Here is a 12,158-nt window from a genome sequence, read left to right as displayed (position 1 = left end):
TCTATGGTCACACTCACACACTCACACACACACACACACACACACACACACTCACACTCACACACATGTGAAAGCCAGAGGGGGGAAGGGATGGCGAGGGGGAGAATGCCTTCCTCGCAACGTGCAAATGAGAAGGAAATAACGTTGATTTCTTATGAAAAGTTTTTAAAATTAGGTTTCATGAGCTTGAAGAAGAGTGCCATCAAAAAATGTTAGGATTTTTTTTATATATGGGAATTTAACTCTCACCATTTTAATGACTCGAAATACACTGGGTTTTGATTGTTTTCTTCTTTCACATGTAAGCATAACCCAAGTGTGGACTGCGTTGATTTTATATCCTTTTAAGAAACGAGGCAGACAGAGACTCCTGTGTTCCTTTTTTTTTTTTTTTTTTTTTTTTTTTTTTTTTTTTTTTTTTTGGCTCCTGAGTTATAACTTGGTTTTAAAGGTTTAATTACGACAGGACACTCGTGGAATCTGCAGCTATTGCCACAAAATCAATCAGCATTCAACGGTTCCTATTGATCCCAGAGATGATTTAAAAAAAAAATAAACTTTCCAATCAATTTGATTTTTTTTCTTTCTTTCTTTATCCCCCCGCCCCCCCCCCCCGCTTTGGTGTGTCCTCAGGCTGTCCCAAACTCCAAACAGCGCTTCAATAATTATTAAGAAAGCAGTAATAAGTCCTCATATTGTTGGGGGTGGGGTGGGAGTTAGTGCGACCGAGTCAGAAAAAGAGGAAAGGGGCGAGAGAAAGACAGGGGAGAAGATGGGAGAAGTGGGGGTGGGGGGGGAGAGGGGATGGGAGAGAGTGGGAGAGAGGCGGGTGGGAGCGGGAGAGAAAGAGGGAGGGAGGAGGAGGGAAGGGGGAGAGAGGGGGAGAGAGAGAGAGAGAGAGAGAGAGAGAGAGAGAGAGAGAGAGAGAGAGAGAGAGAGAGAGAGAGAGAGAGAGAGAGAGAGAGAGAGAGAGAGAGGAGAGAGAGAGAGAGAGAGAGAGAGAGAGAGAGGAGAGAGAGAGAGAGAGAGAGATCCCCGAAGGCGATTGGTCGCGGGAGGGGGGAGGAGGGGCGGCGCGGGCCGCGGGAATCGCTGGCTCGGGCTGCCACCTAGCGGACGGGAGCCGCGCCCGGAGCGCACAGCCGGGCCCTCCTTCCCCGCTCTCCGCAGGCAGCCCGAGCCTTTTCTCCAAAGGAAGACAACACTTTGAAAATTCTTTCAATGGATTTTTTTTTTTTTTTTTTTTTTACTTGAAAGACCGTACTAGGGGAAAATGGTACTTCTGTTAGTGACACAGTCTCCAATAGCACACTCGCACCCCCCTCGTTTTGGGATCGCTCCTCTAGGCAGGCTCCGGCGGGCGCGGAGCGGCGCCGTGACAAAGCCGCCGCCGCCGCCGCCGCCGCCGCGGGTGGGAGCCGCGCCCGCCCGCCCCGCCGCTCCGGGGAGCGTGAAAGTTTGTCTCCGCTCCGGCACCCCAGCCTCAGATAGAGGTGGGAGTAAATGGCCGCGCTGTGTTGACAGAGGTAGGGTTTGTGTGTGTGTGTGTGTGTGTGTGTGTGTGTGTGTGTGTGTGTTAATATTCGTTCTCCCTTTAAATTCCACCAGGGAGGGGTTTGGGAAGCGCTGCGCTTTGGGGTGCGTTTGGCGCTCCCCCCGTCTCTCTCCCTTTAAGTGGGGAGTTGGCGGTGGCTTGGCGAGGAGCGACGGTTTTTAAAGAGCAGAATAAAGGCTTTCCTGTGCCGGCCCCGAGCCCCTCCGGCGCAGAGGACGGGAACGGCCCGCGTCCGCGGCGGCGAGCGGCGGCCCATTGTGCGCCGCGGATGGAGAGGAGGCGCCGCGGCCAGCGGGGGCTCCTGCCCCCGTCCCCCTCCCCACACAGACGCGCTCACGTCTGCTGGTCAGTTCAAAGGTGACATGAACACGACAGGGAAAAAAAATAAAAAAGAAAAAGAGAAAGAAAGGGGAAAAAAAGGAAAGAAAGAGCCAGCACCAGCGTTGTATGCATGCATCCTAACGGTCCCTCCCCGTGCAGCGCAGAGACGCGGGCGGACGGGCGGCAGGGAAGGAAGGAGACAGAACCGGGAGGCGGCGGAGCCAGTGGACGCGGAGGCGAGCGCGGGCGCCGGGGAGCGGGAGGTCCAGGCCCACCGCCCCCGGACCCTGCACCGAGCGCCGCGGACACCGGAAGCCAGGCAAGTAACGCAGGGGCTGTGGTTTCTTTTCAACTCGGGGTCGACGAGGCGGGCCGGCCCGGGGGCAGCCTGGGCTCCAGTGGCCTGGGCAGGCCGGGGCCGGCGTCCAGGCAGCCGGGGCGGGACGCGGAGAACTTCCCGGGGGCCTGCCCCGGAGCCGCCCTGGCCCGGCCGCCGCCCCGCCGCGCGGAGGCACGGAGAGCGCCCGCGGAGCTGAGGATCGTGCCGCCGAGCGTTCGTTCGAATTCAAAGCAGAATTCTCCACCCATCCTACCCCCTCCCCTCCCCCGCCGTACACACGGGGAAGCCGCTACGGGGCCTCCAGCGCGGGGGCAGGGGGCAGGGGGCCGGGCTGGCCCTGGCGAGCCCGGCCCCGGCCGCCCACCTGCGGGCGCCTTGGGGAGCGGGATCCCCTAGCGCAGTGCGATCGATGGCGGCCTGTGCGCTGCGGGCGATAGTGTCGGGAATGAAAGGGGCCGCGGAGCCGCTTTCTCCAGCAGAGAGAGCGCCGGGCCCGCAGCCTCCAGCCCCCATTCCCGCCGGGCTCCCGGCCCGCGGCTGGAGGGCTGAGGGTGCGGAGGGGTCACCGCCCGGGGTGGGAGGGGACGAGGGGGCGTGTGTGGAATGCGGAGCCCGAATCTAAACCAGCGGCGGCGCTCCCCCTGCGCGGGCCGGGGCGCGTCTGCGTCAGAGGGCGCGGGGCGGGGCGGGGGCCGCGGTGCCGCCCGGGGCGCCCCGGGGCTCGCGGGGCGCGGGGATGGGCCGGGCTGGAGCTGTGTGCCTCGTTCCGGCCTAGCCGGCTGCAGTGGGGAGGGGGAGGGGAGGCAGGGGGGCGAGGATTGGCGAAAGAATGGGCTGAAACTTGCCGGGAACGGCGGCGCCCACTCCCGCTCGCGGCGGGCTCTTCCTGCCTGCCCCCACGCTGAGCTTCCAAGTTTGGAAGAGACCCCTGGGGTCCCCCGGGGGATGGGGGGTAGCGGGCCCTCGCTCCTCCCGAGAGGAAGGGAGGGAGGGGTGCAGCCCCCAGCCCCTGCCCAGGAGGGTGGCTGCTGCTGCTGGTGGTGCGCGGAGCAGGGGAAGCCCTGGGCTTCCCATCAGGAAACAAATGCACCAACTTTGTCTCAATGGGGTGGTGGGAGGGAGGGGCCAGGAAGAAACCTAAACTTTTCGAGGAGAGGCACCGTCCCCTTCTGGGACTTACCCAGCCCTGGCGGCACCCAGGCCTCGGTTTCTCTCCCTGACCACGTTTTCACACCCTCAGAGCGCCTCCCCTGGTGCTCACAGCCTCCCCAGCAAAATGGCTTCTGTGGAGGGGCTGAGGGTCCTGGGGACTCCGGGGGAGCTCTGGCCTGCGTTTGTCACTGGCTCAGCTTGGCACACTGGACCTAGGGCCCGGGTGATACTCTTGTTGTTTGGGAGGGCACCTAGTGGAAAAGTGATCATATTTTGTGGGAGCACAGAGGTCCCCAAGTCGTGCAATTCCACACACGTGTCCAGGCACCCTCAGGTGCAGAAGCAGAAAACGCAGTTGCAAATTTCTTCCCATTTTTCACTCGTCCTCTCTTCTCCAGATCGCTCCATTTTTTCCCCCACTCATCCCCTCTTCTCCAGATCTCTCTCCCTACCTTCTCGCACAAGCGAGAGCTTTAACGTAACATTAGCCTGTGGACTTGGCTGTTGGACTCAGGCCAGCTGTGGGGTAGGGGCGGGGGCAGGGGCAGGGGCAGCACCCTACTTGAGACCACTAGCCCCGTGGCCCTATCTCCTTGGCCTTCTCCAAGGCTTCTCCTAGTGAGGCCGGTCTAGGGATCAGAAAAGCCTCCCAGGACCTGGACTCCTGGGCCTCCCTCCTTAAGTCTCTCCCTGCCTTCCTGTTTCCTACCAGCTACTTCAATGCACACAGAGTCTGCAGTGTGGTTCTCCCAACAGATGAAGAGAAGGAATCAGGCTGTAAACTTAACACTGCCCCTTTCAGACTGCGAGCATCATGGCCTAGTCTTAATCACCTTTTAAAAAGGACTTCCACACAATCCTTGATCTCTCCTAGCCAGACTGCCAGTACACAGTTGTGACCTGGTGGGAGGAGGGGAGCAGAGATCTCGGCATTGACTTGCATGCCAGGCCCCAGAGTCTGATCTAAGCAGACTTTCCAACTGATTAATACCCCCTCCCCAATAGCTTTCTTCTGAGGAATGCTGAATCATTCTTCACTAATCTCATGACATCTTTGATAGTGGTATTTTGCTTTCCCGAAACTCACTGGATCATTCATTTTGGCTTTTTGGCAAATCACACTGAACAAAGGTGTCCTTGTAAAAACGTTTTCAAAATCTAGTTCAAGAGCCCTGAGATCCTACAAATGACCAGATGTGTGTAAAAGATTCTCTCCCATACCTCTTCCCTACCCTCTAAATAATTAAAAAATGGTATTATTCTGTTTAGAGAGACCACAGAACAGAAATAGCCCTGTTTTACGAAGCCCATCTGGAGAGATGAACAAGCCTGCAGTCGGGAGAAAGGTCAGTTCTTCTGATCTTATTACAGACCTTTCCCAAAGAGCTTATTTTAAAGGTGCCGAATCAATTAGTCTCCGTCGGCATGAGATTAATGCTGGGAAGGACGCAGTGGAAGATGTATTTAATGTGCTCTTATGGAGATACTTTGAAGAAAACGGAGGAGAGAAACCCACTGGCATGCCTGCCTCATGTTTTGTGCTTATTAAAAAAAACAAAAACAAACAAACAGAAGCCTGGCCTATGTCAGAAATCCCTTTCCAAAAGGCTGAATTCCTCTGTGTTGTAGCATCCCAACTGTAAAAAGTTCTGTCTTTGACAACCTGAAAACAAGGTGGGAAGGCCATGTTGGGAGTGGGCAGTCCTGCCTGCTCTTGCCCTGTTCATAGAGTTGAGCAGTGGATCCAGCAGACTGCTGTACTCACTAGCACTCGGCAGACTGGGCATTTCTTCCTTGTCACCTTTGGGGCGAAACACTGAGAGATAACTTTTACTTTAGAAGCGGTTTAGTTTTCCATCACAAACTGGCCATGTAAAGCATGGGTTTTGGAAAACAGAGATAAGTGAAGTTCTTCCCCTTTCTGCTGAGACCCCCAGTTAAAGGGCCCCTGAGTAGCCACAGAAGAGCAAGTGATGACCTTTGGATGCAAAACAAGCTTTTTGTAGGAAGAAAAGTGGCAATCAATCAGTGAAAGGGGTAGATGTGTGTGTGTGTGTGTGGCGCGCGCAAAAATTTTACTTTTTGTAAAAATCAAGTCTTAGCGAGATAAATGCATTTCTACAAAAAAGAAAATGGAGAAGTTTATGTTACAAAATGCATTTTAAATGCCAGACTTGAGTGAAGACTGAGTGTAAGGCTCTACTTCCCAGAGAAAATGGGTTGGGTTTGGATGGAAAGTTTTGGTTTTAAAAGGAGTTTGGCGTTTATTAAAGTACCCTGACAATACAGTCCACTAAACTATATTATCATTTTTCATAATAATCACCTGTCAGGACACAGATTTCTTTTATTATAGGATTAGCCCATCAGAAGTAGATTTGAATTGGACATTCATTGATTAAGGACCGCTCAAGTATGTTTAACTTTTTAAAGTCTTCACTGCCCACAAACTAAACCGGTGGGAAAGTACTGGCTCACAAAGCCATCAGATCTGCTGGTAACTATTGTCATGCTTCACTGGTACCCACCTCTCATAAAGTTGATCTAAATAATAACCCTAACCTTTCCTTCTAAACTGTCAGTGGAAAGATATGTTTATTACAGTGTCCTCCATCAGTCTCCATCAGGAAGGAGAGAGGGGATTTAAGTAAAGTTTAGATGAAAAAGAATGAGCGTAGCACACCACTGATACAAACCACATGGAGCAGTAAATAATTATGCCCTCTGTTATGCCATGTATATTTTATTTACCCATTTCAGAAGTGGATAATAAACCTCGCCCATCTATGGGAGGAGTTAATAAGGTATTTCAAATGCATGATCTAACAAAACTCTAGGATAGTTCTATGTTTTATTGTTAACCGTTTGCATGAAATCTTCTGAAGCTGAAAAGAGAAAGGAAAGGGCTTTGTGTTAGTTGATCCTCGCCTAGTCTAGGGCTAAGGTTGGTGTGAAAGGGACAAGGAGGTCACTTGAAATCTCCTTTTATCTACTCTTATTTTCTCTCTGGATCAGCAACTTTGAATAGATATCTTCTAATCGCTCTTAATGGAAAAAAACTATGGGAGCAACAAAACTGCCTTTGGAAGTGGATACACATGTGGACAGCTAGCTAAGTTTGCATATGACTACATCTTTACACACATGTGCTTAGAGTTTTCTGGAGTGCATGATGTAAATGTTTCCCACACATTCGGTGGGTTATGGATTGGGCGGGTCCTATTTGCCCTAATACTGAAGTATGCACGCACACCCACATTAGGATTCTCTATCAGGTCTAGGTGATTCTTTCAGCTGGTTCTCCCTTCAGCTTTTTCTTGCCCTCACTCTCTGGGATGCCATATTTAAGTTCTAGTAAAAGAGCAAATAATTGAGAACACGATGGACAGTTTTTTTTTTGTTTTTTTTTTTTTGTTTTTAAGTAAAGACATCTTATTTCAACTAGAAGCCACACTGACGGGAGGATTTCTCTTCAAGGGCAGAGATTGTGTGACAGGTGGGAGGTGATGGGTAAGATGAGACTATTACTTTCAATCTCTCCCCCATATTTTTTCTTTTTGGTCTTTCATGGAATCAAATTGGTTAAAACACAATAAGTGGCAAACAAGAGGCTGACCTTAACGCAGTTTAGTTTTATTTTATTTATTTTTTTTTGTGTGTGTATGCTATAGGTTAGTATCTTCAAATATTTGAAGCTGAGCAAATTGATTATAATTGGTTTTGAAATTGGAATTATTTTAGTAATTATATGCTGACTGAAATACTACCTAAGTTGTCTTCTTTAGGTGGTGTTGCATTCGTATGTGCTTCAGAAAAGAGAAGCAGCTCTCATGTTGTTAAGTATGAGTGGCTATCCAGAAAAAGGACATTAGATTTCTAGGACTGAAAGCACTTGGCTAAGAAGTCTCTCCCTGCCCCCAAACCCATGTTCTTCCAACTAAAATTCGAATTGCTCCCAGAGTCTGGGACATTTAGCTGTGAATTCTTCTAAGGGAATGCTCGGTTACCAGGGCTACAAGTTCCCATCTCAACCTGCCAGCCTTCCGGCCCCCTGCTACAGACCTCGGAGACCCTGTGCGGTCTGGGCTGGGACCTTGAGCCCCCTCTGCTCTTACCCGGGCCTATCAGAAATCTCAGCGACAGAGTTGAGGCTGGGTGGGAGAGGATTAACCCCTCTCCCTCCCTCCCTCCTTTCTGAACACCAACAGATCATTTCCCGGGTTTCCTGGTGAATAGGAGTGTAGGAGCCACCCTGTCCAATAAAGATTAAATTAAGTAGAAGAATCTCAGCCATTGGATGCTTGGACGCTCCGATGGGGCATCAAACCAACGTTTAACACATTTTTTCCACTCACTGGCGCAAATCTTGGACCTATTGGGCTTAATTTTAGACAAGAAAGAAAGAAAGAAAAAAAAAAAGATAAGGAAGGGAAAAGGGGAAAATGAAAAAGAAAAAAAAGTCACAGAGAAACTCCAGCTTCCAGGGAAGCAGTGACCTTGTACTCAGAGAGAGAGGATGAAGGCAAAAGCAGGGCTTCCTGGCCTTTCTAGTCTTTTCTTTCTACTCCAAGGATTGGAGGCTCCCTCTCCCAGCTGAGGGCTTGGAGCTTGACAGTTTGGGCTGATTTTTGAATCCGTGTTTACCCGTTAGGGATGGAGATACACGTGGCCTGGGGTCAGAACTGGATGCCTGGGAGGAAAGGTGCACGCGCAAACCCCGTCAGCTCTTCTATGCTGACTTCCTTTTTTTTTAAACTAGGGTTTTGGTTTCGGGAACTGAAGAGTTTCCTCTAGTTACTGCCCAGCAGGAGAAACAATGGCTTTCTCTGTCAGCTGGTTCAGGGCGCTGGACACTGACCTTGAGGCCGAGGCAGGGTCAGGCACTTCCTCCCCTGGGAACCGGCCCAGCCCCCGAATATTGGCCTCTGGCTCCCACCGGCTCCCCTAGTCCCCCCAGCGCAGTCCGGAGGGGCAAAAGGCAAGTCCCTCTGTGGCAATAGCTTCTCCACGCAAATACAACACTGAATAAATTAACCTCAAACCAGCTAGTTGGGGTGTAGTAGTTTAGCAGGACTAATTGCAGACAATGGAGCTGAAATGACTTTTCCAATTAGCTGCTGGTTGGAGTTTAGTTGGAGGAACTGTCAGCTCCAACGATGGGTAATTGCTTTATTGCTCACAAAACTATCATCTATTTAGAACATATGTGCTAATTACTCTGGATGGGCCTCGAAAAAAAAGAGACCATAAATCTAATAGCACTTAAAAAAGTCTACGGTGCTTGTAAGCAGCCCCAGGCCCTCACGCGCGCTCTTCTGCCCAGGTTGGTGTGATGGATGGCTGTCTCTCAGAGAGGAGACGGTTTGGGCCGGAGGCACTGACGGGGATGCTCTGGTCAAATCGCTTGTGCAGGAGAGAGCGACCAGCACACGCTGTGCCCAGGCCATACATCACTGTCATCCAAGCCAGTCCCCTCTTTAGCCATGCACCCTACCCCGCCCCCCCCCCCATTTTTGCAAAAAGATTATTTCAGAAATCTTTTAATTGGATTATGCTAGGAAATTAATCCCCGTTAGCGTGGCTAAATTTGTGGCTACTGTCCGGAGGAAAGTGGCAACAGCTCTAAGCACATGTGGGTGGAGATGGAGTGCTATGCACACTTCGCTAGCTGTCCACACACTTGCCTCCACTGCACGGTCGCTGCAGTGAGGCCACGTCTTCTTGCTCCTTTCCCCTCAGCCCCCAGATTTCCCATCGTGGGCCGCAGCCCCGGCCCAAGACCCCAGGAGTGACTGGGAGTGAGAAAGGGTGGAAAGACCCATCTGGGCGAAAGGCCGCGGCAGCCCCGATGAATCCCCCTTTGTTTAAAAGCCACGTTTCTGCCCCGGATTCCCTAGCTCTCTGTGGAGCATACCCACCGCACCCCGCCTCCCTCCCCAGGGGGTTCTGGGGCCGGTGCGGAAAAGGAGGCCGGGCTGCGGCGGGAGGAGGAAGGAGGGTGTGTCGGCCGAGGCAGCCGGATTAATTCTTTACTGTGCCCTCTCCCTCCTCCATCCCTCTGTTTCTGTGCAAAAGCGCCCGGTTCGCCCCCGCGTTCTCCCCGCACAACTTTGGAGACACTGTCCCCGGACAGGCACCGCGCTTGAGGTCTAAGATTTCTGTCTCGGCGTCGGTGCCAGCCCCGGGGCTCCGGGTCCGAGCCCGGCCCAGCGCCGCTCGCTCGGGCGGGTGGGGAAGCTGCAGTGGGCCGGGTCCCACGGGCTGCTTATCTCAGCGGGAGGTGACAACATCTGCCTGAAACGGGATCTCTACTTGTGCAGCTCAATTGAGCTCTTAATAGCAGCCCTCTGAGGTGTGGTTAATTGATGGGGATAAAGGCATAATGACTTGACGGGGAGACGCCAGCGATCCTTTGATATACTTTTTAAAAGGACACCAAACCACCCCAAACACTGGCCAGTGGTCGCTGGGTGGGAGGGAGGGAGGAGGATCTGGAGGCAGGAAAAGTGGCGCTGGCGCTGCTTTTATCGGGAGGGGCGAGCCCGGCTCCCCAGGCCGGGCACCTGCCCACAGCCAGGCGCGGTGGTCACAGAGGGCTGGGGTGACAGGTGACAAGTGACAGGACTGGAAAGCGGGGGGGATGCTGGAGCCAGTGAGATCGCAGCCCTTCCCAGGCTCGGTCACTCAGCAGCCCTGGCCCTGCGCGGGGCTGGGTCCTCCGCTGCTCTCCCCCCCTCACCCAGGGACAGCGCAGGGGTGCAGGGGCCGTGCTGGGCGGCAGCGCGGGCTCCGCTGAATGGGCCACCTCAGAGGCGTGTGTGTGTGTGTGTGTGTGTGTGTGTGTGTGTGTGTCCCTGACACACGCAGCCTGAGCCCAGCGGCCCCTGAGCACGTGGCCCCGTTCTGCCGGCCAGCCCAGAGTTGTCCTGAGATTTCCCCCTGCGCTGGAACGGGCGTCTCGGGTCAGAGTAGCCCTGTGCACCCCCCTCCTCCCTCCATCCCCCCAGATTTCCTTCCGTCCACCACTTCTCAGCACCAGCCTTTCCGTGTGCCTGATTTCCCTTCACTCGGGTCTAGTTTCATCTGCAGAGTGTCCCCACGGCTCCAGCCTCCAGCCCAGGGCCGCACAAGCTCTCAGCAGAACACTGTATCCAATCGCCTTTTCTATTGGCAAAGGGGAGCCCCCTCGGGGTCCAGGCCGTGGTGCCCCCGGGCAGGTATCCTGTTTACAAGTTGGAGAGGGAAATCCTGATGCTCCAGGTCTGAGCTCCCCCGGAAACGGACGGAGAAATGACTCCAACCACGTCCATACTCCGTGGTTTTGGGAATTCGCAGGTGTTTCGGCTGCTGTTGTTCTTTGCCCCCCTCCAGGGCCCCACACAACAGGGATCAGATTCCCAAGGAACTTAATTTCCCCAAACCCTCCTGTAGAGAAGGTGCACATTGTCACCCGACGACGCTTTGGGGTCAAACTTGCAAGAGATGCCTTCCTCCTCATCTAGCACCATTCCGCCCTCTGCGAGGTCTAGGGGATGGGGACTCACTGTCCTTGAGCCAGGGAGCCCCCGTGACCCCCGCAGCCCCGCCCACGGAGGACTGCGAGGCCGTGGGCTTGTCCTCAGGCACCTCGGAGTCAGGGCCAGGGTCCGGGGCCAGGTCCCTTCCTCGGTCAGCGGCTCCTGCCGAGAAGAAGCCCGTGACCTGGTGGCGAGTACCGTGGCAGCCACCCGTCCCCCTGAGCGCTGGGATCGGCGTGGGCCGGCCCGCAGGGGCCCGCAGGGGCCGCGGGGGTTGGGGAGCACCGTCCCTCCCGCAGCCAGGGCCCTGCTCCGCGTGGCTCCTCACGTCCTCACCCCGCAGGGCGCTCCCTTTGGGAGATCAGCGCGCTGAGCACCAGGCCGCCTGGGGAGGGCCCAGGAGCCTCCCTTCCTGCCCCGGAGGAGGCCCGGAGCTGGACCCTGCGCTGAATGACCCCGCCAGCAGGAGCCAGCCGCATCCTGCGCGGAGCCTCGCTGGCGGGGTCGCCTGCGAGCACGGGAGGGACCTGGTCGGACAGCAGGAGCCGCGCCCTGGCTGGCGCTGAGCGCCCTCAGTGCCCAAGTCCCAGGCCTGCTCCGGGGAAGATCCCAGGAGGAGGCCAGGCCCCATGCATGGGGTGGGGCTGCTGGTGGAGCACGCAAACCTTTTAGGAATGGGCCCCAGGGGAGTGTGAGGCAGCCTCTGCACGAGGAGGTGAGGTTCAGGGACCCCGTGGATGGAGAGCCCTTGGCTCGCCCTCCTCTCTCCTGCCAGAGCCCCTGTGCCTCCCGCGCCCCGGGGGCTGCTCCCAGTGGCCAGGCCCTGGGCGCAGCTGGGGTCGGTGGCCAGGCCCGGGACGCAGCTGGGAAACCTTAAACCCGGTTGTCTGGTGTGAGCGGGAGCTTGGTCAGTGGGAGGGGACGGTGGCCTTAGGCATTTTCTAAAACATCCATCTACAAAGCGGGGATCAGCACAGAGACACTGCTGTGTAGTTCATCTAAAAAGAGTTTTGGAGAAGCGTTTTCCTAGAGATTGCTTTGTCATCCCTCACATTGGAAAGCCGGTATGTGTCTCAGCAGCAGCACACTGAACCGTGTCTTCCTTCAGACAGGGAATGAGCAGCGGAAGCGCCGCCAGCCTCCAGCCAAACTCGCGAGGAGGACGGATGGCAGGGGGGACCGGTGCTCCAGATGTTGCACTAGAGGCGCTGCAAGTGTGAGCAGGTAATGTGGAGGAGAGTGACATTGTTAACAGAAAGCATCTAATTAACAA

At 54.6% G+C, this 12,158-nt stretch overlaps 1 protein-coding gene across 3 annotated transcripts in view; it reads left to right on the top strand.

Moving 5' to 3' along the window:
• Positions 1-1,032: 1,032 nt before the first annotated feature.
• The window catches only part of LOC311622016 (uncharacterized protein), a 98,982-nt gene continuing 87,856 nt past the window's right edge, over positions 1,033-12,158 (top strand). For all 3 annotated transcript variants that reach the window (XM_084882692.1, XM_084882691.1, XM_084882693.1), the window contains exons 1-3: positions 1,033-1,526; positions 2,036-2,195; positions 11,994-12,109. In XM_084882692.1, coding sequence (XP_084738818.1) covers positions 1,274-1,526; positions 2,036-2,195; positions 11,994-12,105 — 525 coding nt within the window. In that variant the 5' untranslated portion in view covers positions 1,033-1,273 and the 3' untranslated portion in view covers positions 12,106-12,109. The remainder of the gene's footprint in view (positions 1,527-2,035; positions 2,196-11,993; positions 12,110-12,158) is intronic.

Source organism: Pipistrellus hanaki (genome assembly GCF_964339955.1).
Source record: "Pipistrellus hanaki genome assembly, chromosome: 4".
Lineage (NCBI taxonomy): Eukaryota > Metazoa > Chordata > Mammalia > Chiroptera > Vespertilionidae > Pipistrellus > Pipistrellus hanaki.
The sequence above is the reverse complement of the archived record's forward strand: the minus strand, read 5'-3'. Positions and strand labels throughout refer to the sequence as shown.